This window comes from Aureobasidium subglaciale (assembly GCF_000721755.1).
Source record: "Aureobasidium subglaciale EXF-2481 unplaced genomic scaffold scaffold_5, whole genome shotgun sequence".
NCBI classification, from domain to species: domain Eukaryota; kingdom Fungi; phylum Ascomycota; class Dothideomycetes; order Dothideales; family Saccotheciaceae; genus Aureobasidium; species Aureobasidium subglaciale.
In genome coordinates, this window is record NW_013566990.1 from 569,678 (window position 1) to 597,275 (window position 27,598).

At 51.5% G+C, this 27,598-nt stretch overlaps 12 protein-coding genes across 12 annotated transcripts; 7 read left to right on the top strand and 5 right to left on the bottom strand.

Annotated features, from left to right (window-relative positions):
• Nucleotides 1-83: 83 nt before the first annotated feature.
• Nucleotides 84-4,285, bottom strand: AUEXF2481DRAFT_596285 (uncharacterized protein). The gene is made up of 3 exons (XM_013490597.1): nt 2,975-4,285; nt 1,358-2,926; nt 84-1,303 (listed from the first exon to the last, which is right to left on the bottom strand). Exons 1-3 carry the CDS (start codon nt 3,988-3,990, stop codon nt 382-384), a joined length of 3,507 nt encoding a protein of 1,168 aa, XP_013346051.1. The 5' UTR covers nt 3,991-4,285; the 3' UTR covers nt 84-381.
• A 2,409-nt stretch (nt 4,286-6,694) lies between these two features.
• AUEXF2481DRAFT_37907 (uncharacterized protein) lies at nt 6,695-7,293 on the bottom strand (the record flags this gene model as incomplete). The annotated part of the gene is made up of 4 exons (XM_013490433.1): nt 7,241-7,293; nt 7,090-7,174; nt 6,804-7,023; nt 6,695-6,743 (listed from the first exon to the last, which is right to left on the bottom strand). The coding sequence occupies exons 1-4, from the start codon at nt 7,265-7,267 to the stop codon at nt 6,698-6,700; spliced, it is 378 nt and encodes a 125-aa protein (XP_013345887.1). The 5' UTR covers nt 7,268-7,293.
• A 393-nt stretch (nt 7,294-7,686) lies between these two features.
• Nucleotides 7,687-9,445, top strand: AUEXF2481DRAFT_37909 (uncharacterized protein). Its single transcript, XM_013490434.1, has 2 exons — nt 7,687-7,732; nt 7,867-9,445. The coding sequence occupies exon 2, from the start codon at nt 8,025-8,027 to the stop codon at nt 9,111-9,113; it is 1,089 nt and encodes a 362-aa protein (XP_013345888.1). The 5' UTR covers nt 7,687-7,732; nt 7,867-8,024; the 3' UTR covers nt 9,114-9,445.
• A 794-nt stretch (nt 9,446-10,239) lies between these two features.
• Nucleotides 10,240-11,079, bottom strand: AUEXF2481DRAFT_27638 (uncharacterized protein; the record flags this gene model as incomplete). The annotated part of the gene is made up of 2 exons (XM_013490338.1): nt 10,240-10,577; nt 10,629-11,079. 2 exons carry the CDS (start codon nt 11,077-11,079, stop codon nt 10,240-10,242), a joined length of 789 nt encoding a protein of 262 aa, XP_013345792.1.
• Nucleotides 11,080-11,836: 757 nt separating this feature from the next.
• Nucleotides 11,837-13,268, bottom strand: AUEXF2481DRAFT_46397 (uncharacterized protein; the record flags this gene model as incomplete). The annotated part of the gene is made up of 3 exons (XM_013490480.1): nt 11,837-12,716; nt 12,774-13,003; nt 13,059-13,268. 3 exons carry the CDS (start codon nt 13,266-13,268, stop codon nt 11,837-11,839), a joined length of 1,320 nt encoding a protein of 439 aa, XP_013345934.1.
• Nucleotides 13,269-13,482: 214 nt separating this feature from the next.
• AUEXF2481DRAFT_595698 (uncharacterized protein) lies at nt 13,483-15,701 on the top strand. The gene is made up of 7 exons (XM_013490598.1): nt 13,483-13,743; nt 13,806-13,857; nt 13,908-13,930; nt 13,987-14,016; nt 14,072-14,101; nt 14,163-14,969; nt 15,029-15,701. The coding sequence occupies exons 1-7, from the start codon at nt 13,696-13,698 to the stop codon at nt 15,671-15,673; spliced, it is 1,635 nt and encodes a 544-aa protein (XP_013346052.1). The 5' UTR covers nt 13,483-13,695; the 3' UTR covers nt 15,674-15,701.
• Nucleotides 15,702-17,061: 1,360 nt separating this feature from the next.
• On the top strand, nt 17,062-19,768 carry AUEXF2481DRAFT_595652 (uncharacterized protein). Its single transcript, XM_013490599.1, has 2 exons — nt 17,062-17,085; nt 17,146-19,768. Exon 2 carries the CDS (start codon nt 17,359-17,361, stop codon nt 19,582-19,584), a length of 2,226 nt encoding a protein of 741 aa, XP_013346053.1. The 5' UTR covers nt 17,062-17,085; nt 17,146-17,358; the 3' UTR covers nt 19,585-19,768.
• A 133-nt stretch (nt 19,769-19,901) lies between these two features.
• AUEXF2481DRAFT_37915 (uncharacterized protein) lies at nt 19,902-20,706 on the top strand. Its single transcript, XM_013490435.1, has 3 exons — nt 19,902-20,058; nt 20,240-20,474; nt 20,535-20,706. The coding sequence occupies exons 1-3, from the start codon at nt 19,947-19,949 to the stop codon at nt 20,551-20,553; spliced, it is 366 nt and encodes a 121-aa protein (XP_013345889.1). The 5' UTR covers nt 19,902-19,946; the 3' UTR covers nt 20,554-20,706.
• On the top strand, nt 20,314-21,156 carry AUEXF2481DRAFT_596308 (uncharacterized protein). Its single transcript, XM_013490600.1, has 2 exons — nt 20,314-20,474; nt 20,535-21,156. Exon 2 carries the CDS (start codon nt 20,560-20,562, stop codon nt 21,067-21,069), a length of 510 nt encoding a protein of 169 aa, XP_013346054.1. The 5' UTR covers nt 20,314-20,474; nt 20,535-20,559; the 3' UTR covers nt 21,070-21,156.
• Nucleotides 21,157-22,660: 1,504 nt separating this feature from the next.
• Nucleotides 22,661-23,532, top strand: AUEXF2481DRAFT_3211 (uncharacterized protein; the record flags this gene model as incomplete). Its single annotated transcript, XM_013490236.1, has 2 exons — nt 22,661-22,688; nt 22,742-23,532. The coding sequence occupies 2 exons, from the start codon at nt 22,661-22,663 to the stop codon at nt 23,530-23,532; spliced, it is 819 nt and encodes a 272-aa protein (XP_013345690.1).
• Nucleotides 23,533-24,041: 509 nt separating this feature from the next.
• Nucleotides 24,042-24,840, top strand: AUEXF2481DRAFT_3212 (uncharacterized protein; the record flags this gene model as incomplete). The annotated part of the gene is made up of 3 exons (XM_013490237.1): nt 24,042-24,062; nt 24,116-24,729; nt 24,783-24,840. The coding sequence occupies 3 exons, from the start codon at nt 24,042-24,044 to the stop codon at nt 24,838-24,840; spliced, it is 693 nt and encodes a 230-aa protein (XP_013345691.1).
• Nucleotides 24,841-24,916: 76 nt separating this feature from the next.
• On the bottom strand, nt 24,917-27,591 carry AUEXF2481DRAFT_596410 (uncharacterized protein). Its single transcript, XM_013490601.1, has 4 exons — nt 27,121-27,591; nt 26,359-27,071; nt 25,593-26,206; nt 24,917-25,527 (listed from the first exon to the last, which is right to left on the bottom strand). The coding sequence occupies exons 1-4, from the start codon at nt 27,479-27,481 to the stop codon at nt 24,981-24,983; spliced, it is 2,235 nt and encodes a 744-aa protein (XP_013346055.1). The 5' UTR covers nt 27,482-27,591; the 3' UTR covers nt 24,917-24,980.
• Between the last annotated feature and the right edge of the window lie 7 nt (nt 27,592-27,598).

Here is a 27,598-nt window from a genome sequence, read left to right on the forward strand (position 1 = left end):
CTGCAATAGAAGCACTACAGGAGAGTCATCGGGGTAAGTCATGATATCTCGCCTGGCAGTCATCATCCAGATTGGACACACTTGTTCGTAACGAAAGCCTGCACAAAAAGGTCGATGCGATAGCCACGCTGCCTTTCAGCTTGGGCAAGTGCTGATTGAATTGCTTCAAGAGTTTCAAAAGCGCACATGTATACATCTTACTTCCTCCCATCCAACAAGAGAACTCCATATGATGCAAAGAACGACCGCATGTATGCGAATGAGATGAAAAAAAACAACATGACAAGATCACCCATATCCAACAAATGCATGGCTATTTACGAAATCGATAAGGGGAAAATTAACAAAAGATGAAAAGGAACGCTTGCAAGACAGGCTTTATCATCTTCCTTTGCCAAAGACTTCAACACCCAGTGTTGGTGTCTCGACGTGCTTGTTGGTGGGAGCGCCTTCGGACTTTCTGCGCTCGAAGAAGCCTTGACACTCCATGAGGATGCACATCCACTCAGCCAACGCTCGGCCGGAGTAGGTAGACTGAGCCTTGGCCTCGCCGAGGGGTTCAGCAGCTTGAATGACCGCGTCATCGCCATTGTCTTCTTGGAGATAGAGCTGCGCTGCAAGAGGAAGACGGGGCGGTGCCAGACGCATGGCAGTGGGGTGGTGTGCTTTGACGTGCATCTCAAGGGAGAACTTGAAGCAGAAGTTGCGGTGCCTGACAGGGGAGGGACCACGACTGGCATGAGGTGTGACTTGAGGCGATTGTTTCATAGCAGAGGCACGCGGCCGTGGTGCCTGGGTGGCGGTGGTCGCTGATCGAGTCAATTTGCCACCAGACACAGGCATTTCTAGTGCCGGCGGTAACGAAGCTGACGAGGAAGAAGTCTTGACCGTGGGGGTGGGCGTTGCCTTGGAGCGACTCTTGCCACCAATGAGTCCGCGAAGGAAGCCACGTAGTCCACCCACGCTGCTTTCGAGCTCAGAGCTGAAGTCAGAAGATGCCGACGACGTGGGCCGAATGTCTAGCGAAGCTGCCTGCGACATGACAGAGTCTCGCTTCCATGCTTGGCTTGGGGCTCCAATAGGGGCTGAGGGGTGAGGCGGGACGATACCATCAAAAGCCAGGAAGGAGCCACCCGGCGCGACCTGTGTATCAGTGCGAATGATCAATAGACGTCTGCCAGGTGCTGGGTTACACGGCGTTGTAGAAGGTGGTAGCATCCTGCCTTGAGCAGCTTGCTGTCTTTGCCACAAAAAGTGTGACCAAACAACCTGTAGGCGCTGGAGCAATGTCTCGAAAATCAACCTGAAACAACACAAGTCAGCTAAGCACTCGTGGAGATGTACCAATGTAACTCACCTATCGCTTGATGAACCTTCTCCATCGTAGCGACCAAGACGCCAACAGAGCAGCCGCATATAGTAAGCCCGTACCATAGGGCACCAGTGGTTAAAAGTCTTTTCGAACACTTCTTGGTCGAGCAGAAGATCAATACATATCTTGATCTTGCGGTCTGGACTGCTGTTGACCGTACTCCAGATTGTAAAGAGGAAGGCAAATAGCCTAATCTCAGTCATCGTGTTTTGGCTGAACACCATTCTCTTACAAACGTCTATCCAGAAGTCTGTGTCAATCAGACATTCTTGCGAAGGATGTACTTGCTCGTAGCGAAGAATGATTGGGAACGCTTCCTCAAGAAAGTCGCAAAGAGTGTAGCATGCGAGATGATTGTAGACCGAGATGCCGCGCGCGCCCGCTTGTAGTAGACACGCGAATGACTCGGCGAAAAGTTGTCGAGCGAAGGGATATTCCAAGGCTCGTTCCGATAGAAAGTCTCGAATTAGCATTATCAGACGGTTCTCCGCCATGATTCGGATAGCATTAATAGGTGGTAAGGGTAACGTTGACGCAACAGCATCTGGATCAACCAGAACGTCGTCGAAAGTAGGAGAAATAGTATTTGATGAATCACCGTGCGATGGACCTGCATCACGGTGAATGGTAGAATCCAGGTTGACCAGGATTTGGGAGTGTACAAAAAGGAGACCTGGGACAGAGATTCTCTCCTGCTTTGTGGCATCTGATGGCAGGTAGTCGGCAACCAAGATGTGGAAGTGTTTGACAAAGGCGAAGAAGAGGTCACTTTCACGACCAGACCATCGCTCAAGCCAATATCCATACCACTGGATATTCGCTGTCCCGAGCGGCAAAGGGGTCTGAGTTCTGAGATGCTTGAGCATCTTACCTAGTGAGATAAATCCCAAGGATTGCATGGAAGGAGGGAAAGCAGAATTTATCCTTGCAGCAGTTTCACCGAGATTGTCAAATCTGCTGACACCACTTTCGGCAAGAACTCTTCGCATGACTTCTGTTGGAGCGTCCCACAAGCGTACGAGCACTTCGGCGATACCTGGACAGAAAAAGAAGGCATATGCAGTAGCCTTTCCACAGAATGTCACTAGACTGGCAGAAGCGTTTTTGAGCGACATTCTGTCAACTACAAAAGCCATTTGAGAGTTGAGATTCTGCACAAACATATTTCGTACGTTGTGGTGAACAGACTCTGTGAGGAAGTCGATACCAGCAGACGAAAGCGAAGTTGTGGATTTGTTCCTCGAGGGCGCCACGATATTCCTTCGGTCGAGAGGGCACAATGGAGAAGGCGACAGCCGCCATTCTTGACGATCCATAATGCCAGATATGCCATCTAGAATAGCGGGGCGATCAGTGCCGGATATGGATTGGTTGTTTCTTCCGTGAAGCATGTCGAGAAGGCCCGTCCACCATTTATTCAGAATATTAGTGCGTCTGTCCAAATCTTCTGCTCGTAGTGCGAGATTGGACGGATGGTCGGCATAATTTCGTAGGAAGGGTAGCAGCGAGGATCTGACCACATTCGCTTTGAGCGTGCTCGACTTGGACTGGAATCTGTACACTATGAGCACATATAGGCATGAGTGGATGATCTGCACTTACTTGGTATAGTCACCATCGAGCGACCTGAAGACACTCCACAGCTCATCCTTCTTGCGTGGCAAAGTAAGAGATGGTAAGGTCTGATATTTCTCGACAGAAGCCAACGGTGGCATTGGGTTGGCACGGCCGGGATGTAAATGTGAAACGGTTTGCAATCTATCAGTCGAGAAGGATTTGGGCAGCTGTGGCGTGGGAGGTTGAGATTTGGTGGGCTCTTCCATGGATGCTCTCACTGTGGGCGCCACTGGTTTGAGCGATCTTCTTTTGAGCACAGTGCCCTTTCTGGCCAAGAAGCCACCAGCTTCTGTGGCTTCTGTGTCGTCGTCCCTGGCTTTTTCCGAGTCTCGTCTCCTGAAAATCGACTTTCTCCGAGTCGCTACCGGTCGGCCGGCAGTTGGTGAGGGCTCAGCGGGAACATCTTGTGCGAGGTCCTCGACCTTGGCCTCAATCTTACGGTTGGAAGGAGAAGGAGAGCGTGATGGAGGCGCGCTAGATAGCCTCCTGCTCAGACGTTTGGCCAGGGACCTTGATTTTGATGTAGAGCGAGTACGGTCGCCGAGTACAGGAGCAGGTAGGACCTTTGCAGAGTCGATACTCGCTCCGTCTTTGAGCGAGACTGGTGGGCTTGGATTGTGCTCGCTGTTGGCGGTGATTGTGATTTTGGGACTCTTGTGAAGTTCGGCAACAAGATCGTGAGGGGGCATGCAAACAGGCATTGTCTGATCGTCGGCTGGCGTCGACCAACCAGAAGACTCGGGTGGGGATGTGTCGTTGCTGTCGTCCAGAGGAGCGATCAAGTCTTGCTCACAAAAGCTGCCCCTGTTTGTGATGGGCAGAGGCTTTGGTGCGTTGTAAGCGGGATTCTTTGTTGCTGCGTGCCCCAGAAAGGTGTAACTGGCGCTACGTGGGAAGTGTGGACCGTTCGGAGCATCGACGTAGGACCTTCTCGCTCTCGGGCTTGCGAGGGCATCTGCATGGTTGTGGTAGTTGTTCGCAATGCTCGTCATGGTTGACATTTGTGCTCGATCCTTCTCCAAGACGCTGTACCGGCCAAGATTCGCGGTCTTTTCCTTTGCTAAATCTCTGCCTTTTATTGTACCTCGGTGCTCTTTCTAGATCTCTTTCTATCCCACTCTTCAGGCTCAACAGGTATAAACGGAAACTGGGCGTAGTGATTACAATCCAGCCATATCCAAATACAGCAAAGCTGGCGCAATTGTGTTCCGGATCGTCCAAGATGGATCGCTCGACTGCGTACGCGTGCTGACAGGAACAAAGAGCACTGACTCGGGCAACGGTTCGTGGGGTTTGGGGTGTCTCAAGATGGCTCAGAAGTCAATGGATGGTTCGAATGGCAGCGAGTGGGCGCAGGCGCAGGCGGGGACGAGACAGAGCAGATGTATAGACGTTGGAAGATAAGATGCAAATGGGCAGAACAGAGAAAGGTCAGAACAAGGTGAGACGAGACCTCGAGGGGAGGCTAGGTAAATGTCATTGCGCGCGGTTTCAACGGCGGGACTACTATTAAGCAGGGCATCGGCACGGAGCAGGCCCATGGTCAACTAGGCACCATTCCCGAACAAACCGCTGTCTTCGCTTCTTGCGCCATGACGATTCAGGTCCCTGCTGTCCGACTCGCCGTCTATGCCTGCTACGCGCATCATCATTGCACTACACGGCCTGCACATGCGCCCTATCGAGCGCTGACACTGCCAGCAAGAGGCAGATCCAGAACAATCCCGAATCTTTGTGACGGGAGGCGCGTAACCGCGAGACTTGGCGCCGTCAAAGTACCTGCCGCACGAGCTCATTGGCCCTGGCCCCGTTTCTTCGCCCTTTCCTTCCAGAACTGTAAATAGTATCAGCTGCTGTCCATGCTCAAACAAGCGTCACTTTGCGACCAGCTTGGCATCTTCGGACTGCCATAGTACGTCTCGCTCATGACTGAGCATGACTTGCTGCACCTCATACTCCTTTACCGACTTGCCAGGATTTCGTAGCTCGGCGCAGATATGCCGTGATCGTCTGCTTTGCGGTGAAAGCATGTCTTATGCCAAGAGGCACACCTCTGCAATCTACAAATCTTGTATCCTTGTTCGATCTGGCTGATCCGGTTGAGTATGCACAAAACATCCTAGCTCAAGTCACCGCAACCAAAAGCCCGGCAAACTGCCGTTCGCTTCCCGCCAACAATAATCGCGCGCGCAAAAGCACACCGTAGGAAGCAGCCTCTTTCCTTCTCCAATCTCAACCTTAATCTGAGTCGTGCATAGTGCCATCAGACTAGGCACGAGCACAAGCTGACGACTCATGTTCGTCGAGGCATACAGAGTGCATCCTTTGATCAGGAGAGTCCGGAAGTCGTCGTGCCACGCCGGCTTAGCTACCTAGTACGCGTCGTGGACTCGTCCTCTGATCTACGCGGCCACAACGGCGTGCCGATGGACGTCTTACAAGTCACGACCTGCATCCTCGGAGTGGCAGACTGACTATCACATCAACTTAGCAAAGCCTTGAACGAGCTATGCGTACGTGATCTTGTACACGCTGCGCCCATCTATCTCTTTATCATATGCACGACCTTTACATGATACAGCTGCAGATCATGGCTGGGGGTCCATTTATTCAAGCCCCAGTCATGCACGTCAAAAGTCAACAGTCTGTGATTTGTGCGGCTGCCCGCTTCCGAGATGATTTTACAAGATGGGGGCTACTGGTTGGCAGATGAGGTGACACAGACTATAGGTGTTTCACCCGCCGAGTGGGACTGTTGCTCGTAAGTTTGAAGCAGTACTCGAGGCATGTGTTCCGCTTCACAGAACATCTGAAGTAAGTGTTCAAGGCGGCTCAACTTGAACTCTATATTGTAAGGGGTCTACTTGCGCGTGTTCTACCGTAGGGAGCGAGCCTTTTCTGAAGTATGATCCAGGGGTGGAATATACGAGCCTCATTTCGCGCCGACTTGGAAAGGGTCTTCATCTGAATTGAAAGTGCTTGGTGGAGATATGCATATCACAGATATCGATTGAGAATGGTGCAATGTGGAGTAAATTGATCGCATATGTTCCCGTATAGTGTAACAAGTGTAAGCGGGTTGTTCAATTCGAGTCTAGGGACTTGTGAAGAGACAAATATCCACGTGCTGTTCTCCAACAAGCTTTTAATCAACGAGACACACGGGATATCTGATTGAGGCTTGCATATCAGGGAGCCGAGCTAGGCCAAAAGCTCACTGAACACAACTTGAATCTCGAGCCAAGAATCCATTCGATTTACCACAAAGGTCTTCACGAGAGTCGCAGTTCGATGTGGCACTGCGACATCAACCGGTAGTTCGTTCGGGGTAACCAGAGCTGTAGGCGTCCGGGACGGATAACATCGCACTGGCAAGAGCAACCTTTTCGTAAGTTGCTACCCATTCACACGAGGGATGTATAAGCGCGTTTCAATGGCTTGCCTTTGATCTTTGGTGTGCGACTCGAGGGATCATCTGAGTAACTTGAGAAGTTAGTGTACAATCTTCACCCAGCGGACTGGAACGGATCGTGTCACATTGCAAGACTGAGAGTTGGCGATGAAAGAAGGTTGTAGTCGTGTCAAGATACTTCTGAGCAGATGTGAACATGGAGAGCCAGTAGAATGAATCGGTGCCGCAGGAAGCAATTGTAAGGTCAAAGTCTCGAATGCATTTTCACTGTTTTACATGGCTGTATTTACAGGAGCTCAGTGGTGGGCAGGCTCCTCGTCGGCGAGCTCGCTCTCATCAAACCTGGGATTGTGGTCAGCGGATGTGGTAGAGAATGTTTCGGCGAGAAAGTGGGTGTAATACCAGTCCTCAACGGGGGCAGCACCAGCCTCGGCTTGACCCTCAACCTCGACCTCCTGGGTCTCGTATGCGCTGAGCTGGCTGGCAATGTCGGCCTCCTCGGGGGAAGCAGGGGCTTGAGGAAGGGCGAACTTCTGGACGTGACCCTCAGAGTCGGAAGCCTTGACGGCGGGGGCCTTGTAGGACTTGAGCTCGCGGAGGTAGAGATCCTGGACAAGATCGGCTGCAGGGAGAACATCAATGAGCAGCTGTTCGAATGCTGGAGTCGGCGGTATGGCAATTCAAGTACCTTGGCGAACGGCAGTGGGAGTGACGAAAGTACGGCGGAAGGTGGTGGCCGACTGCTGCTTAGCAAGACGAACGAGCGACTGGCGCTGTGGCGGGTGTCAGTGGGCGGAACAGGAGCGTGCGCAAAGACGCAGAGTCGAGCAGTGGCATACCGAGGCCCTGAGAGATTGACCGAGCATGGCGATTGAGTGGAGTGTGGATATGATGGGCTTCCCTTCTCTAACGACTACCAAACAACTCTTTCGCAGTCGCGCCCCATCGCTCTTGCCCAGTCGTCGTTTGATCCCGTGATTTGTGGCACGTGCGTTCCTTCCTCGCGCGGCGACGCTCTTGACAAAGGGAAGGCAGCGACAACAAGGCCTTCTGCGCCTCGTCAAGTCATATCCGTCTTGATCAGTCCCGTCCGTTGTTCTTTGTCGTCGACGTCCGTCTGTCCTTTGCAACTTCTACATCCCGGCGCCTGTCCTTCTCGTCCTCTCCGCATCACCGCGACCGTCGCTCGAGTCTTCTGCGCGTCCGTCCCAGAACACCCAAGACTCCGGTTACCTGCTCTTGCCAGTCGCTTAGACAAGACACAATCGCAATCGACAGCGACAGTCACTTCCCAGACACTTCACAAGGGCCATCTGCCGCTAGATGTTTGGGTAAGCCGCGATGCTTTGCGTTACACTAGCATAGCACTCAGAGTCGCCACTCAACTTGGCCTCTCACACCCACCACCTTCACTCGCCGTCTGTACCTATGCGCCATCTTCTTCAAGCTAACCTCTGCACCGTAGTTGTCTGATCCGTCTTCCATAAGTCACCCGTCGTCAAAGTGTATTCTCCGCTCTTCATCCGCTGCTGCGCTAAACAATACAATCTCAAAGTGACTGCACGAGCCATCAAGCGTCGTCAATCTTTGCGCCGATCTTCGCATCAAAAGTCAAAGACCATCATGAGCTACACTTTGTCGCCGGGTGCCATCCCCGACGTCGAACCGAAGATAGAGGCCCCTGATGAATGGCGCCAGAATCTCAGCGTGCGTATGGTGTGCCCTGACTGCAAGGAAGACCCGCCAAACCTCGTTGAAGATCCTCAGGCGGCAGATGTCATCTGCGGAGACTGTGGCATGGTCCTCTCGCAGCGCGGTATCGACCAGCGTGCTGAGTGGCGCACTTTTGCAAACGACGACCAAGGCAATGATGACCCGTCGCGTGTTGGTGAGGGTCCCAATCTCCTGCTGAACGGCAGTCAGCTGCAGACGAACATTGCCTTTGGCGATGGCTCGCTCAGAAGCAAAGAACTTCACCGTGCCCAGAGCAAGGCGAATGCCGACAAGGGAAACAAGAACCTGCTCCAGGCCTTCAAACAGATCGGTGCCTACTGTGATTCATATGATCTTCCGAATATCGTTGCAGATGCCGCCAAGCACATCTTCAAAGATGCTGAAGACAGCGGGAAATTCAAAGGCAAGTCGACAGAGGCAATCATCGCGGGCTGCATCTTTATCGCATGCCGTCGCAACCAAGTTGGCCGTACCTTCCGCGAGATCTACGACATGACCCACGTGTCCAAGAAGGAGATTGGGAGAACCTTCAAATTGCTCGAGAACATGCTGTCATCGTCTGGAAAGAGTGATGGAGGCAAGGCCAAGGTCATGGGCAACGGTGTCGTCGGCATCCACGACGCTTACCAAGGAACCGTTTCCACCAACCCTGATGAACTTTGTGATCGCTTCTGCGGTCAGCTTGGTCTGGACTTCCCAACCACCCAAGTTGCCAAAGAACTTGCGAAGTGCATGGCCAGCATCGGAGCTCTTGCGGGCCGCTCACCTCTATCTGGAGCCGCTGCGTGTATTTACATGGCCAGCTTGCTTATGGACCAAGTCAGATCACCTAAGGCCATTGGAGAGATCGCGAAAGTTAGTGACAGCACGATCAGAAGCGCCTACAAGTGCCTTTACGCAGAAAAGGAGACACTCTTGACAGAGGACATTCTCAAAAGAGGTGCCGACCCGGAAAAACTCCTCAAACCAACCAACTAATCTAAAAATCTATCGTGTAAAGTTCCCTTTCCCATCATTCATCTTCTTAAGTGGTGCTCTGGCTTTCTTTGCATTATACCACAAAAACAAGACAAAAAGTTGCTCTTTGTATTTTCACGGTTGGGACTCCTCGCGGACCGGATGGGATGGGCTGGGATGAGATGAATTGCAATTTTGCAATATTCAGCTGCGTTAATTATTGTTGTTATGCGGCCGAAAACAAACAACAATCAAGCAAAAAAAAATAGAAGAAAAGACAGGCTGAAGAATGCCAAAGAGGCAATTGTCATGCACGTCGATCAAAAATCAAATTGAACATCTCTTGTCAATCACTTTTGTCCCAAGGTGAAGTGTGGTGTATTGTGCCTTGCTAGCTTGCAGCAGCATGTCATCCCTCCTCGCACATGACCTTGCTCCAAGCTCGGATCAGCCGGTCATGGCAAAGACAAGTCTGACCGCCACATGTCTTTATGACTTCCAGACAATACCTCCAAGGCGAAGCGAGAGGAGCTCGACCAGCTCGAATACCAGATCCACCGCTCCCAGTAAGAACCCGATTACCTCGACAAGGTCAACGCACGGTCACGGGTTCCCTTTTTTTTTATTACTCCAATGTCTTCCAAGACCAGATCTCAGTGACCCTGACGCGCTGCAAGATGTTCATTCTCAATCTCATTCCCAATGCCGGGTTATTCGAACGACCAAATCTGTGCGTTGACCCGCTTCTTCTCCTTTGCTCTATCCAAGAACCTTTGGTGTGACCGGTCACGCTAGCGAAGGTCGTATCGTCAGGGTCGGAGGAAGCTTCGGTATGACAGGGTGACCGTTGGTCTTCGGTTGTTGAAGCGAGGAATTATGCCTACTTTTACCAGCCATCATCATCGGATCAAGATATGCCCCCTTGTGTCAATTCCTTACCGATTCACCAACACGGCAAAGTGAATGAGCTGAAGTATACAATATCCATACATTTTAGATCATACTCACTGTGAAATGCTATCAAATATCTATACTCTGCTTTCCCACATCCTCGAGTCTAGCTCTTTGCCCTCCTTCTTCAAGTCCTGAACTATGCTTCTAGTTCCTATAGAATATCCAACAAGTAATATCAAGTCAAGGTCGGTCTTCAATACATAAGGCTTCTAGCAAACACGACGACGACCAAGGCCCACTGTGCAGCACCACCTTTCCTTGCCATCTTCTCTTCGACACCTTCGCCGCTGACAGAGACAGTGCTGGGTATGATGACGACAATGCTAGTAGTGGCGAGAGATGTCGTGTTTGCAGGTGTGGCAGGGTCACCGAATGTGCCGGCCGTGAGGTTTGATGAAGTCGAGTTTGAGGCGATTGTTGTAGCGAGGGTGGTCGTATCTGCAGCGATGAGTGTGGTCGACGATTGCAAGCGAGTGGAGGTCTGCGTATGACCGCTGATACTGCAGAAAGACGATATGTAGCTGTGAGCGGCTGAGAGATTCGTCAGTGCTCATAAATATCGTTGATGTGTGAGCCACTTACCCTGGTTGTCGGATGCATCCCCTCCTTCGCCACATGATAGCATCACGCTCTGACCACCGACGACCCAACACTCTCCGGATGAAGCACTGTTACCATTGAGAGGAACCTCTCTCGTACCACCAGCACACTGTGTCCCCTCGAACAATCCCAACGAACAGTCTTGCTGTATACCGTTCTGGCCAGTCGACACCAAGAACGACTCAAACCTGTAAGAGTTCATCTGGCAGATACCAGGTCGTAGCTGCAGCATCGAGTCAGGTTGAGTCACACCATTGATGGAAGCTTGTTGACACGAGGTATCATGACTGGGTGTGAAGAACATGCTCGTGCGGGTATTGACACTGGCGGAAGAGACAGAGACACTGCATGATGCGTCGATGCAGGAAGAGATTGCTAGAGTCCAATTGGACATGCATGTCGCTGCCGAGTGCGACTCTGGATATGGTGCCATGTAAGCCGACTGCGAGTATGATCAGCGACAATCAGACGAAGTGATTCGACAGAGCTATATGATACCAGGCAAGGAGGCACGTTAGTGCTAGATTGAGCCAGGACAACCATTGCGGCGGAGACGACAATAAGTAGGAGCTGCATCTTGCTGTCGGGTTCATGAAGGCGTCCTGAGCGGAAGACAGGGGTTATGATGTGCTCGGGGGATGATATATCCTGGAACAGGGCCACCCGTTTGTGGTGTTGATGAAGACCGAGTGGTTTTAGACCAAAACGAAGCATGGAACGAGCACGTGGAGCTTGCGTTTGACCTCGATACGGAAGGCACTGTGGACTTGCGGCCGATCTTGTCATTCGATCCTTCCTATTTACACTGAGATCGTGCTTGCGTTGGCATCCTTATACTTCCCGCGGCGCAGGGTTTTCGCGAGCGTTGTCGAGTCTGGATTGCGTTCAATGTTTTTCTGCCATCTTCCAGGCACCGTAGTCACTCTTGTTCTGTTAGCTTTGCCAGTTTGCATGTGGTGGACGATTGCATTTGGTGTGAATGTTATTCTACTACGCCCTTTCTCATCCCAGAACGCCTTCGTGACAGCCGATGCATAAAAGAGCCCTTTCAAATGCGCCGGGCTGGATGAACCCTCTTGAAAAGTGATTCCTGAAAAGATAAAATTACAACCATGACATGATGTTGGATGGTGCTTGTGTGCAGGGAGATCGTAACAAAGAGAAAGAACCGATGATTGTCAAGTCCTTCTCTAGTTGTATTGGGCGTAGGCGGCGGTTGAGTTGAACTTGAGACCACCGCGAATGACCTTTTCGACGGCGCTGAGGAAATCCTTCTCGGTCGCGACCTTTCTGCGCGCACGGATGGCAAACATACCAGCCTCGGTTGCGACAGATCGCAATTCAGCACCGGTTGAGTTGGGACACAGACGAGAGATGAGCTCCCATCTGATATCGCGCTCGACGCTCATACTCTTTGCGTGAATGCGCAAGATGTTTGCACGACCCTCCATGTCGGGCAACGAGAACTCAATCTTACGATCGATACGTCCAGGACGCATGAGCGCAGGGTCAAGAGTGGAAGGACGGTTGGTAGCGAACATGACCTTGATGTTTCCGCGAGCATCGAAACCATCGAGTTGCGTGATAAGCTCCAGCATGGTACGTTGTACTTCGTTATCACCACCAGCGCCGTCGTCGAAACGAGCACCACCGACAGCATCAATCTCATCGAAGAAGATGATGCAAGCCTTCTTTGTACGGGCCATCTCGAAGAGCTCACGCACCATACGGGCACCCTCACCAACGTACTTCTGTACCAGCTCGGAACCAATGACGCGGATGAAAGTGGCGTCCGTTCTGTTGGCGACGGCTCTGGCGCATAGAGTCTTACCAGTTCCAGGCGGACCGTAGAGAAGAGCACCCTTGGGAGGATCGATGCCGAGATGGACGAAACGTTCCGGTGACAGCAGGGGCATCTCAACGACTTCACGCAGCTTCTCGATCTGCTCCTTGCAACCACCGACATCGCCATAGGTGACATCCGGCTTGTCTTCGACGGTCATCATGGTGACTGAGGGGTCGATCTTGGGTGGCAGGGGAAGCATGATCTGGTACTTGTTGCGATCAACACTAGCAGGGACAGGGTTAGTAAGAGACTCGAATGAGCAGTGGCAGGATTTATCTTACCCTACTCTCATGCCCTCTTCGATATCGGTAGGAGAGACGCGTTCGCCAAGGTTGACGACAAACTTTGCTATTTGCTTGACGTTGATGACATATTTGCTCTTCTCGGTGTCCTTCTCATCGGGGATGATCTTTGTGCAGCGGGCGACTTGAAGCGGCTGCTCTTCTTGCATGCGTTGTCTGTCGGCGGCGATATCCCAGAGATGCGGAGGGGCGAGACCGGTGTCCGACTCCTGCGATGGTGTGAGTATGAGTCCTGCAGTATACTAGAGTAGAAAGAGATGATACCTTTACACCGATCTTCTCGTTGACACTGGTCTGACGGTCCTTGATTTCCTTCTCGAGCTTCTTGAGGGCGGCGGCATAGGGAGCAGCGCCATATGTCTTCAAGACCTGGATATCCTCATCGGACAAGGGAGTGATCTTCTTCTCTTCGGGCTCATCGTCGGCAAACTTCTTCTGGTATTTCTCCCAGTTAGAACCCGTGGCGCTGGGCATGGCGGTGGTGGTTTAGAAGTTGATGACGAAAGGCGGGAATGGAGTGACGGTGTTCGGGTAGGCCGAGTGGGAGATGGTGGTCAGAGGCGGACTTGTGCAGTCGTCCGAGGGGTTGTTGACCGGGACGAGGCTTGAGAGATGGCAGATGGCGAAGAAGCTTCTACGAGTGGGTATGGATGGAAGATGGATGGCCTTGGTGGAAGCTCTCGCCGGGGTCGCCGCAACAGTGACGAGCAGCGAGCAGCCAGCAGCTCCAGAAGACGCCCGCCTTGGCGGCCCATTCCCATTCCCGACGCCGACGCTGAGAGGGTTCGAAAATTAATATCTCCATAAGGTCAATAGAAACCAACTCCCGTTTCCCGCTGCTTGTCTATTCTTCAAGCCATCTCTTGCTCGTCGCATATTCAAATACCACGCAGCAGAGATCATGTCCTCCCAAGCCCCGGCCTTCAACGCCGGCAACGCCGCCTTCAAGGTATGAACTGTCCCTAAACATTGAAACTCTCCTATCGACCTATCAATACTAATGCCCGCCAGGACAAGGAGAAGCCCCAGGCTGTGCGCACTGCGAACATCACTGCCGCAAGAGGTATGCGAGGTCCTGCAACCCTTCTGAATCCCTGTACTGACTCCATGTAGCTGTTTCCGATGCCATTCGTACCGTAAGATAGCCGCTGGCCGCACCGCATCTGGACTTATATTGACATACAACTGCTAGTCGCTTGGTCCCAGAGGAATGGACAAGATGGTGTGCATAAAGAACGTCTTGACTCTCTTCGCAACTTGCTGACACATGGTTACAGATCCAAACCGGCAAGGGCGAAACAATCATTGTAAGACGACCTCGAACACCACTACCGCTCGCCTCGATCCCATACTGATGACACTCATCAGACCAACGATGGAAACACCATGTTGCGCGACATGTCCGTCATGCACCCCGCCGCAAAGATGCTCGTCGACCTTGCAAACGCTCAGGATATCGAGGCTGGTGATGGCACTACTTCAGTTGTTGTTATTGCTGGATCTCTCCTCGGTGCTTCCGAGCGCCTGCTGAAGAAGGGTCTCCACCCTACCGTCATCTCAGACTCGTTCCAACGCGCCGCGAAGCACGCCGTCGAGGTCCTCACCTCAATCTCCATCCCCATCAACCTCTCCGACAGACAGACTCTCCTCAAGGCCGCTTCCACCTCGCTCTCCTCAAAGATTGTCGCACAAGAACCCAAACTCGCACCCATGGCCGTCGACTCCGTCCTCAAGATCATCGACCCCAAGACTGCCGACAACGTCGACTTGAAGAACATTCGCATCCTCAAGAAGCCCGGTGGTGTCATTGACGACAGTGAGATGATTGACGGTCTGGTCCTCAACCAGCAGGTCGTGAAGAGCGGTGGTGGTCCTACAAGAATCGAGAAGGCCAGAATCGCCCTCATTCAGTTCCAGCTCAGCCCGCCGAAGCCCGACATGGAGAACCAGATTGTTGTCAACGACTACAGACAGATGGACAAGATTTTGAAAGAGGAGAGAACATACCTGCTCAACATGGTCAAGAAGATCAAGAAGGCAAAGTGCAACGTGCTCTTCATCCAAAAATCTATTCTCAGAGACGCCGTCAACGACCTATCTCTGCATTTCTTGGCCAAGCTCGGCATCATGTGTGTCAAGGATATTGAGAGAGACGAAGTTGAATTCATCTGCAAGGTACGGCAGTTCGAGCTCTGGGAACCCTACAACAGCAAGACATGCTAACAATACTACAGAGCACTGGTTGCAAGCCCATCGCAGACATCGACTCATTCACAGAGGACAAGCTCGCCAGCGCAGACCTCATCGAGGAGGTCTCATCGCTCGGCTCGCGCATCACCAGAGTCACCGGCATCAAGACAACAGGTCCCACCGCCCCCAAGACTGTCAGCATCATTTGCAGAGGTGCCAACCCCCTCATTCTCGATGAGGCTGAGAGAAGTTTGCACGACGCACAGTGTGTGTTGCGCTGTCTGGTAAAGAAGAAGGCTCTCCTCCCTGGTGGTGGTTCGCCGGAAATGGCCGTTGCGCATTCGCTCTCCAGACTCGCACTTACCTCGTCCTATCCCGACAACATTTGCTTCAAGGCATTCGCCGAAGCTCTCGAAGTCATTCCCATCACCCTGGCCGAGAACGCCGGTCTCAATTCCATCAAGGTCGTCACAGAACTCCGATCACGACACGCCAACGGCGAGACAAATGTCGGTGTTAGTATCAAGCGTGGAGGCGTTGGTGTCATGGGTGGTGAAGTTGGCGGCAACGCTGGAGAAGGTGGTGAGGGTGTCATGCAGCCCCTTCTCGTCAGCACCAGCGCCATTGAGTTGGCCGCCGAGACTGTCAAGATGATTCTCAGAATCGACGACATTGCCCTGAGCAGGTAAACAAAAATGGTGTTTTTGTTGTTTAGCATGAAATGAAGGTACAGATCATGAGCAGGCTATATTTTGCACGGTCTGTAAACACGAGATACAAAAAATGTAAAATGAGTATCATGCATGACCTTAACCCAATTGTCCCCTTGTTGGACGGCCATACAGTATTTCAATTTCCTCTTGCAGTCACATGGGGGACCCGACGTCTCGGCTCTTATTTCAACCATGCACCATTGTTGACATCCTCCCAAGCTCGAGCACTGCAAAGCCACATCCGCGAATTGGAGGTTACTAACAAGAATGCCAACAATATCGAGCACCCAAGAAAATCATGACTCTAATCTCAATCCAGAGGGACGAGAACACGAGGACTTCTTATCATCTTATCAAAGACATGTTAAACAAGCATATGCAAGTCAGAAACATAGAGGCTCTAAGCAATGATCTAAATTCGCCGAGCAACAGCACAAGGGGGGGCTAGAATTCTATCCAGCATCCCGATGTGACGAGATCCCGGCGTACCGCGACGGTTGAGTTTGCGCTTTTGCGCTGAGATGTGGAGAAAACGAAACCAATAGCGGCAAGACCAAGTTGGGGAAGCTTGTCTGGGTGCGTGCATGGAGATAAAAAGACAGAGGATAGGAGAAAGATGCGGGCAGATTGGGAGATGTGGGAAGTTGCAGTTACGAGAAGTGTGCTACATGTCCAACTCGTGTGCTAGATGTGAGGTGTATGCGGTGGTCGTTCAACTCTCGGACAGGGCTGACATTTTGATATGTGTTGACTGGAGGGTGCGGTGCGGTTAGAGGTGAATCTGGAGACTGGAGAAGTGGTGGCTTGGCGTGTAAGCCAAACGTAAACGCTTCGACGCCTTTGACGAAAGCAGACTTGGGTCGGGCGGCGACGGGACATGGCACTTGAGCATGTGCTTTTTGACGGGGATTGGGGGTGCGATGGTTTAGAAGCGGTGTCGACGAGGTACCGAAGTATTTGTGTGCAATATTTCCTTCCCCTGTCTGCTGTTCAGTGTCTTCTTGTGTCTGCGTCTGTCGGTCAGCTTTGGTGGCATTGCTTCCTTTTCGCAAGCTCCTAAGACGGTTTCCCGTGATTGCTTTTGGCGCTGCGTAACGCGTCGATAAGGCCGATCTCGTCTCTCCATCTGTCGATCTGCTCCTCTGTGGTCATCACACCCCGACCTCGTTTCTGCACCATCTACTTCCAGCGACCAGGCACTTGCATTGTTTCCCAATTACTCCCACGACATCGGCGACCCTCGAGCGACAAGACGTATACATTCTTGGTTACTCTGCATAATCCGTCATCGGCCCCCCGCCTACTCAGTACACACCCATTTTGAAGCCTGCCGCATCCCAGTTCAGCCGACACTCTAGACAAGTCCAACATTCGCATCTTGCAGCATAGTATGCAGTGCCCCGCCGTCGTCCTACCTCAATCATTTCTCCAACTGACTTAATCTATAGCACTCGTTCACTGATTTCTCCATCGTACGAGCATTGCGACCTTTCCTCTCCTCCTACTCAGCCTTAGCCACCAAGCGATCCAGGCTATCTCGACAAGCTCGAGACACCACCTCCCACCTGCTTCCACCATTCTAGACCAAGGTTATGAGGTTGCACTCTTTCTGAAATACTACGACCGCTTCGACGAAACTCGTCTCTTCAATATAATCCAGCATGTCTCCCGAGCAGCCACGTCGCCGCTTTGACCCGACTCCTGTCGAGACCTCATCAAAATCGAGCCGTCAAACAGCACAGTCCGAGGAGAACACTGCTCCCCGGAAGTTCAATGTCCAGCCTGCCGAGACCACGACACGAAGCAGCAAGGACGCCAACGCACAGGGTCAAGAGGCAGCATCCCCAAGGTCTACAACGCCGAGGCGCTTCAGTCCAACACCCGTAGAGACGAGCACAAAGAGTTCACGAGCATCACCACAACCACAACAATCAGTAAGGAGGTTCGCACCTGAACCTGTCGAGACAAGCACGAAGAGCAGCCGACAGCCTGAGCCACCGGTAGAGAAGCCCAAGTCGCGCTTCCTACCACAACCTATAGAGATGTCGTCGAATAGTAATCGCCCAAAGTCGAAGTCGCCTCAGTCGCATTCACCTTATACGGAGTCGCCCCCCAATGGAGTAGCGTCTCCTTCCTTGAAGCCTGCAGACGCCCCTACAGCGAAGCCAAGACGCAAGTTCGCTCCCCAGCTCCTCGACACGTCAAGTCGTTCTCGAAAGAACTCGGACGACAAGCCTTCCTTGCCCTCGCATCACAGGACCGACACAACGCCTGGTGAGAGCAGCAGGGTCGTATACAACAATTTGGGCCAGCGAATCACAATCGCAGAGCGTGAGAGATCGGTTTCACCAACAGGGCATCCTAGATTCATCATGCCTTTCGCACGCCGGAAAGAACGATCGGATTCTGCTCGCAGCCACTCATTCCGTATGCCTGAACTCGAGACTATTGAAAGTTCCGAAAGTGAGCCTAGTGCGCCACCTAGTCTTTCAACCAGTCCTTCATCTAACGACTTTTCTCTTGGAGCAGCCATGGAACCACACAATCCTGCATACAAGCATGCCACAAGAGTTCGTGAAAGTATTGACGAGACGTTCAGCCGCTATCTCCTCGAATTGGAGGGCAGAAAGGCTCAGGCAAAACTCCAGGAGCAAGCATTGGCAGCCTTTCCCAACTCAGACTACCATGAGAGTGTCACACATTTCATGAATGGTGAAAGCGAAGATGAAGATGAGGAGATGGATGACCGACCAGCGACCTGGGAGGGCCACGAGGATGACGAGTACATGATGAAAGTTCGCACACCACACGGTCGAGGCTCAACTCATGGGACGTACGAGGTTAGGGAGATGCACCAACACTTTGAGGAGATGGAGCAGGAGCGTAAGGCTGCTGGCACAACCAGGAGGAAGTCTTCCGTCAAGCCCTCACCGTGGTGGAATCCTAATGGTCATGACTTTGCAGGCTCCAACTACCCTGATCCTGAAGCGCGAGCCATGCGGGACAGAGCACGCCCACCTATGCTTGGTAGCGATCTGAAGTTCCCTCGCTCTGCTTCGCCGGAACCTGCACGCTTCGATGTCACGCAGGGTTCCAACCAACTGCGTAGTCAGATGTGTTATTTGACCGAGCAGTCTCAAGCTGAAGTATCACCTGAAGGTCTCTGGGGTGGTAAGAAGGTCGTTTCAAGAGACGCATCACAGCACCAGAAGAGCATACACAAGAGCCAGAACACCATCTACAGTCAGAAGAGTACGACATCCCAAAGCGGTGGTGGACTGTGGGGAGGCTTCTGCACTGACGATCGCAAGTCCGGCGACAATGGCCTCGTTGTTCCGAATGTGGGCACACAAACCGGATTGATGACCCCAGCTGTTGAGCAACCCAATCCATTCGAGACTGGCTTCAGTATACCCCCACCCGCAATTCTACCCCAAACACCTCCAGAGAATGTTGATCTGGATAAGATCGACATCATTCTCACCGAAGAACCGGAACTTGACGATGTCATGGAGCGCGAATTTCCTGATTCCTTCATCACTCAAGTTTACAATTACCTCTCTCTGGGCTACCCTACTATGGCCAGACCTTTCGATGAAGAGTTGAGTAAGATCAGCAAGATCTCAATCACTGAACTCCGACGTGACGATGATATTGCTAAGAAAATGCCGCGTGGATACATTCGTTTCGGCGAGGATTTTGAGGGAAGAGGCGATGGTACAGATCAAGAGCTCGAAGATGGCGGCTGCGCGAGATGGCATGCACTGAAATTATATGTCAGAGAATGGGCGAGACAGGAGAAGAATATGGTCAAGAATGGCTTGTCAGGGACAGGCCTTGGTGGCAATTGGGGCACTGGAGCCAGGAGGGGAAGTTGGGCATGGTAGACATGCCACATATCATCATTATTGTTATTGCATCAGAACGGCGTTTTTTGCCTCTTGGGAGAGTTGCATTGCAAAAGCACATTACACGCAGATAATTCGTGGCTTTGGACACATCTAGCTACATTTTCATGATCGATAATTAGGTATTCTTCAGAACACAAAAGCAATCACTTTATCATTGAAATTGCTCTGACGTTGACTATTGGTCATAAGATTTAGGCTTTCCAATTTATGCAGACTTTAACGTGATTATGCAAAATTTATGCAACAAACTTTTTTCGGCGTCCATAACTGCTTCTTCGACCGACCTCCGTGATCGATGCTATCAATTTATCTTTTTCCAATCACACAAATCAGCAAACATGTCATTAGTCGGTGCTCTTCTTTTCTGCAACGACTGCGGTGGTCTTTTGGAGCGATGCCCTGCCTCCCAGGCAAACATTGACTGCGATGTCTGTGGCAAGAGAAACCAGAGTAAGTATTTTCCTTCTTCTCATTTTTTTCATCTCTCGCGAAGACTATCAGAAAGAGCAAGAATGCCATAATCTCCGAAAATCTTGGAAGTATCAATGGAAAGTACAAGGAGGGGAAAAAAAGACTACATCACGAAAATGCGCAAATTTCGAATCTTCTCCCTCTAACCTCCACCACACAGACAAATGGCCCACGTCCATTACCACCGAATCCGCCTCTACAGCATTTCCCTCTCGTCTCCGTGACGCCCGCTCGGAGATCCAAGTTTTGAGTGCTGAAGACCGCGAGACCTGGGCCATGACTACTACAGCATGTCCTCAGTGTGCGAACCCAGAGATGAGATTTAGAGATGTGCAGTTGAGAGGCGCGGATGAGGGTAGTACGATCTTCTACAGGTGCCCGGCTTGTGATTATAAGTAAGTGTGATGGAGGGAGAAGGGAAAATGAGAGAGATGGGATGGCTAACAGCGAGATAGGTTTAATACCAACAACTAAGGAGAGATGGTGATGGATATGTTGAGGGTGAATGTTGTGGAAGAAGTTACATTGGAGAGGAGTCCAAAAGAGATTGCTAGTTTGATACCCACGTTAACACTTTTGTTTACCAAATCCCTTCTAATCAGTAGCATCTTCTCCCGCAAAAAGCTGCCTCGTCCAGCTTTCCGGAATCCTTGTTGCGCTTTCACTGGTTGTTCGCGTCTCTTACAAGTTCTTTGCACCTTTCACTGGCTCCTCGTCCTTGATCTAAGTCAAGACTCTCAACTTGGCTCCGTACCTCTCTCTGATCACAGCTCACTCGAGCTACCTCTCATTTCTAGCTGCTCTCACATCACATCACAACATAACAGTTTACAACGCAACACATCACAACAAAGCATCACTCTCGATCATCAACACGCAGTACAACACTGCACTGCACTGCATTGCGCCACTTCCAATCATCACAGCACAACAGTCAGTCTCTTACATCAATCGGCTACAACGCTCTTGCGCCACCACTTCCTTACCTGAACCATGAACATGAATAACCTGTGTGCTGTCTGCCCGCGCCCAGGCAAGCTCTGCTCTGGCTGCAAGAACATACGCTACTGCTCTCACGCTCATCAGAAAGATGACTGGGACATTCACTTTAATGTTTGCAAGCAGTTCGTCGAACTCGGCGAGCACCCTTCTCCCAGAATGAGACGCGTCCTCTACTTCCGCACCAAGACGACCGCCAAGCCTGAGTTCCAGTGGTTGCCACTGAGATCTGGAACGGGCTACGAACAACCCGACTGGGAAAGCGAGGAACTGCTTCGCAGCACGCAAGGCGCGCGAGGTCGAAAGAAAGAAGGCCGAGGGCGACGCAGATAGTCTCGACTGAGGGCTCCTCTACACTCGGCGGCAATATCTGCACACCACTGCTTATCAATGCGAGCCACTAGAAACCTTAGTCTTGTCATCAAAGGACGAATACAAAGTTCTTATTATTCGACTTGGACATAATGCGTTCCTCGCCTTGGGCACTACAGCATACTATCCATCGGCGGAAGCACTACTATCATGGAAGACAGCCTCGGAACGAGTGATCCTGACTAGAAGCAGAACCGTGAGGGCTGACGATCGGGAACACTTTCGAGGAAGCATTAGTTTTCCTAGTATCTTCCGTCTGTCTTCTTCGATTGATGAGATTTGATCTGACGACGAGGCTTACCCATAAACAACTATGGCCTACATAGAGTCCATAGCATTTGTTATCTATTCTCTCTTTTGCTCTGACCCGCCGCCAACCTTGACTCTCTCTGCGTCTCTTTTGCTTCGTGGCCTCGTTTACATCTGTAATCCTCTAGGATACTCCTTAGAAGCCAAGGAGAGTCAAATTACGACTACGATCATGGTGTCGAGAGTGAGCGCCTCACTTTGAGTCTGGAACGTCTCCTTCATCCAATTATTACGAGTGTGACTGCGGCCTTCACTTTCCATTCTTCAACTGTGCTTCTACAAAGCTCCGCGCAGCTTGTTGTTCTACTCTCCCACCAACCTTCCTATTTTCTCCTCTTCTCATACAACGACGCAACCACCGTTTCTTCGTTACGTCTTCCTGGCCAAGGTAGATTGTTACGCAAGCAACACTTGCATAAAAAGACCTTTCAGAAGCCGACTCTGGCTTCAGTCTGAATAACTCTTTTGCTCTTCTGCAACAACTACCAAAAAAACACATCCTTGACTTACGCAATCAACATGGCTGGACCTTGTGCTTTGTGTGCGTAGCCAGGAAAGCTTTGCTCTGGCTGCAAGGACATTCGCTACTGCTCGCGCGCTCATCAGAAAAATGACTGGCCAACCCATAAGGTCGTCTGCAAGAAGTTCGCCGAACGCGATGATAGTCTCCATCCTGGTTTCACTTGGGCACTTTAATTCCCTGAGAATGGCAGGGAGCCTGAGTTCAGACTGTTCCCTGTAACCTCGGGCCAACAGTATGAGAGTATCGTCTGGACAAGCCAGCAATCGTCCGCCGCCAAACTTTTTGCTAGTATCAGGGGATGTACAACCGGCTGTGCTTGTGGACCTGACTGCAATCACATCTGCTTATCACACTCACACCATACAAGATCGTGTCAACATGTCTCTATCACCGCCTCTGAGCATAGGTCAGAATACATGGCTGCCAACAATTGCATTAAGACACTTACAAATGGCGCAGTGACTTCTGTCAAAGGATCCATTATCGTATCGTCGCGGTCAGCACGCGGTAGGCGCGAACAGCGTGGATCCACTCGAGTGTTCAGGACCATCGTCTTCAGCGCAAAGTTCTTCCGGGCCGTTCTGCATGAATTTTGTGACATTCCGGCTGTTCGTATCAACTGCGATGGACTCGTGGACGAGCGTATCGCTCCGCGTTTCGAGGCTACAGTTGTACAAAGCAGCGACTTCCTTCACGGCTACGATTGGGAACGCGCCGCGATCATGACAGAGCATACAGGTGTACGTCTGGTGGCCACCTCAGGGTCTGTGGATCAAGACGTCCTTCACAAACGCATCTCACGCAACAGACTCAACAAGAGCAATTCAGTATTGAAACTGTTATCCATCCTTTGCAACACAAGTGAGCACAGATTTGGCTTGTACCGTCGATCAAAGGACACTGGAAACGTCATTGTGACACGTGTGGACAGACAGCCGCTCACAGTCAACTACCTGAGAACTCTCTGCGACTGGATCGAGGCCAAGCTGCGACCCATGTTTCAGAAAGCCAGCACAGACTGCTTGAAGCTGGAGCGCCACTATCTCAACAACTTGCGTACTGGAACGGACCCAGCATTTGCAATGAAGAATATCAGAAGAAGCGTTTCCAAGCAGATTTCCCGAAGACATCTGCTGGTGTGGAGCAGGACCAGACTGAACAACGAAATGACGGTGGACAGTCATGTGATGGACGTTCCAGACAACAACGACTTGACCGACGATGAGATGCCATACGACTACGAGAACTGAAAGAGGCGTGGTCTCGACGACCAGAGTTTGACTGTCTCAATTCGGGGACTTTGATCAGTCCGGTGAACTTCAGTGGAGGCAGCTCATGACTTGGATACCGGCATCCTGCTCACAGTCATTGAAGTCATGCTAGGTAGATTGCAATGAAGCGACTTTGAAATCATGTCAAGTGCCATGGGCGTGTGAGGAGAAGAAGTCGAGCAATTTGAGTTCCGGCAATCACATGCGAGATGTGAGCACTACGTCAGACGGCCAAGATCTGGGGTAAGCTCGTACCGAGGTTGGAATGTTTCTGGGCCCGCCCTCGGCTGCTGCCATCATATGCCAAAGGGCACATGGAGCTCTTGAGGGAACAATGACTTGTTCGTACCTGCCCAAACAAACACGACTGCCTCTCTCACCACCTTGTTCTACCTTAGCTCGACAACAACTAGGACGATAGTATTCGTCTTCTCGCCAACGGCACAACTTCTTCCGCCTCACACGACACCACACATCATACCGTCAAGATGGACATCTCAACTCTCCAGGTCCGCTGCCTCCACTCCAAGAAGCCCATACCATACTAATACATCTCTTACAGGCAACCGCCAATCGCATCCTTCTAGACCCCCACTATCACGCCCCCCTCTCCCTCCTCAAAGCCCTCCGCAACGGCCTAGTCTACGGCACAAAAGTCCGCTTCCCCCACGCCCTCGTAATGATCCTCTTATTCCGCTCCGGTCCTTTGCCTCAAAAGCTTTCTTCTGTCCTAAAAGCTACACGCCAGCATGCCAAGAATCTTGCCACTTTTGCCTTCTTGTACAAGGCTTTTATGCTGCTTCAAAAGAGTATCAGACCGGGAGGGAAAGAGGTGAAGAGTGATAGCTTTGTGGCGGGGTTGGCGGGTGGTTACTATGTTTTTGGCAGAAGTAGGAGTAGTGTCAATCAGCAGATTGTCATTTATGTGGCTGCGAGGGTTGTGCTTGCTGCGGCGAGTCTGGCGGTGCAACCTCGTGGTGACAATGAACTTCTGGGAGGACAGTATGGAGGAAGAGGTGGTATGGGGCTCTTGAGCATGTCGGATGTGAGCAGAGAGAAGGTGAGGAGGAATGCTTGGCCGGTGTTTGCGAGTTTGAGTTGGGGTTGTGTGATGTGGTTGTTCAGATACTACCCGGACATGTTGCAGCCGAGTTTGAGGAGTTCGATGACTTATCTGTGGGTTACCTTGCTAGTCGTAGAGCGAGGCACGATTGCTAACGAGGTCATAGGTACGACAACGCGGATCACTGGGACTCATTCAGGAACTTCTTGGTGCATAACAAATGAGGAGGAACCATGAAAGAAAACAGCCCAGCGGCTGTATAAGCATTACGACTTTACGAAGACCATGTTCATTATCACCAGGCTCTGGTCAGTCCACCCGTGGCTGTCTCGTTGATTGTCGATCTCCTCCGGCACTCGATGCTTCAAATCTCCTCAAGCACATCGTCTACGACATGCACTGCCTGTACGCCATCCGGGCGCATGACCGACCAGACGGCGTCAAGCAAGTTCGAGAGCATAGCAGAAGCATTCCTGATCGCCTCTGGAAAATCGAAGTTCCACTCGGGCCATTCAGGCCACAAAAGCCAGTCAGGTCTTTGCAGCCACTCCATACTCCAGAAATCAAGCTCCATAAAGCGTGGCTTGCCAATCTCGTGTCCAGAAACCATTTCCATAAACTTCAGCATTCCGTCCTTGAGCCAAATCAGAGGAGTAAAGAACCAGCTCAAGCCTTTCAGTCCCGACCAGAGAGTCTTTGCCCAGGTCACGGGAGTGAAGACAAAGATCACCTCTGTCGTCTTCACCCAGAGATCCTTGGTCCAAGTAAACGGAGCAATCATACAGTCTTTGAGCAAGAAGCAAAAGGCAATGGCTTGAAGTACGTAGCTCTTGATCCAATAGTACGCGATAATCGAAAGAGCGATAGCAGCAATGATAGTCATGATTGTGAAAGCAATGCGCAAAGTTCTCCTTCTCCAACGTCAGCCTTCTTCTCTTCCCATCTCGATATAGTTGCTACTTTGAGGGAAGTTTACCATTGCACATCAGCAGGGGTATCAGCCGGAACATCCCAACTGGCGCCGCCGGCAGCAGGCGCGGTGTCCCAGGTAGCACCGCCAGCAGCTGGTATCTGGTCCCAGTTTGCTTGTCCGTCGGTAGCAGCAGGATCTTCCTTCTTACTTGACTTTTTGGAAACAGATTTGGCGGTCTTTGCGGCCTCACTGACGGTGTGATGACTGGACTCTGTAGCACCGCCAACAGCAGACTTCCCACGCTCATCACCATCAGGGAAAGCTCCAGGGGCATCCTTTGTCTTTTGCGAAGGTGTCTTTGAAGGAGCTTTGGAAGTGGACTTCTTTGCTGACTTGGAAGAAGTCTTGACAGGATCAGGAACAGTTGTCCAGTCACCTGCAGGAGCAGGTACAGTTGGCCAACCGTTGGCGGGAGGAACAGCCGCCCAATCTGCGGATACAAGTGCAGTGGCTGTCTTTGCCTTTGACTTTGACTTTGTAGGAGTCTTGTCGGCGGGCTTTTCCCAGGCATTGTCTTTTGTGGGAAGTTGTGCGGATGCTGATTTGTGGGTGGGAGCTTTGGCTGCACTGGCAGCTTTGTCGTTGGCGGCTTTGATGCTTTTCTCCTTGTCTGCCATCTTCTTCCCTTGTCAGTTCGCGATTAGAAGAAATAGGGGGGGGGGGGGGGGGGGGGGGGGGGCAAGTTGCGGGTACGACCCTGGGGCGATCCTACTGGCGACGGTGCGCGGTTCACCGCTGGCTAGAATTGGGCATGGGGGTGTATACGCACTCTCAATCTGAACAGCTCTTCTGCCAATTCGTTCTTGGACATATCTGCTATCTTGGCCATGAGGTTCCTTCCTTCCTCTTTGATCTCGACTTTGAACTTCTTATCAATGAATCTCTTGCTACGGTACTTGAAGGTGAATACGGCATAAGGCTGCTTCATGCTATCCAGGTATTCGGGACGAGCACACAAGTGGAGATACTGGGCTCCCTTACCGGTCTTGACTTGATGTTCAACATGTTTGCTGCGAGCGGCTTGCTTTGGGACCAAAGGGAGAGGTTCTTCAGGAGCGATGTAGAGGTCGCGGGTTAGACGTGGACCGGAGAGCGTAGGGCGTTTGTTCCAATCGTTCCAGTAGGGTTTTGCTGGGATACCGTCGGGTTCGTCTGAGGCGCCGTCGAAAAGACCGAACATGCCGCCAACCGAGCTTTCTTTTTTGGAAGGTGCCTTTGCTTTTGCAGACGGCTCCTTCTGCTTTTGACGAGAAGAGTGCTTGGATGGTTCCTTCTGCTCTGGCTTTGGAGTGGAGTGCTTGGACTCCGGCTTAGTCGGAGGTCGAGGTGAGCTGTTGGAAGTTGCTCTGGACGAGCTTTCTCTGACAATGGGTACACTGGGAGGTGGTAGAGGAGCATCCTTGCAGCGCAAGACGATGACCTCGATCGTGCCCAAGTTGTCAAGAAACACATCATCGGTCTCCTCGACCTTGTCAGCAGATACTAAGATCGTCAGCAATCCCCCTCGTCGTATTGGCGTCACACAACTCACCCATATTTAACCCATGAAACGTCCAATCTCTTCCCAGAAAACTTCCATCGCTCTGCTTCGACTCCTTCTGCCTGACGCGCAAATCGACCTCAAACTGTCCATCCTTGACACCCTTGCCAGGTAGCATCAAACCACGTCTATTACGATTGCATTGGTACTGGCCATCCATGTAAACAAACATGGCAAGACCAGGTGCAACATAACCGTGAGAGGTGAGGTGGATGCTGAAGTTTACTGCTTCGCTGGGGACGGCGATGTAGCTGGTTACAAGACCATCGCCGTAGTTTTTGCCGTATTCCGTGATCTTTGTGTGAGTGCTGCCAAGCTCGATGGAGCAGGTGAGTTGTTTGAGAGAGGGCATTGTTGTGTACACTTGAATGCGACTTGCACAGTCAAGGGTTGTTATGATGGCGTAAACAACCAGATGCAAAGATGAGGGAAAGCGTGAAAGAGAGACGGCGCGGAAAAGAAAGCCGAT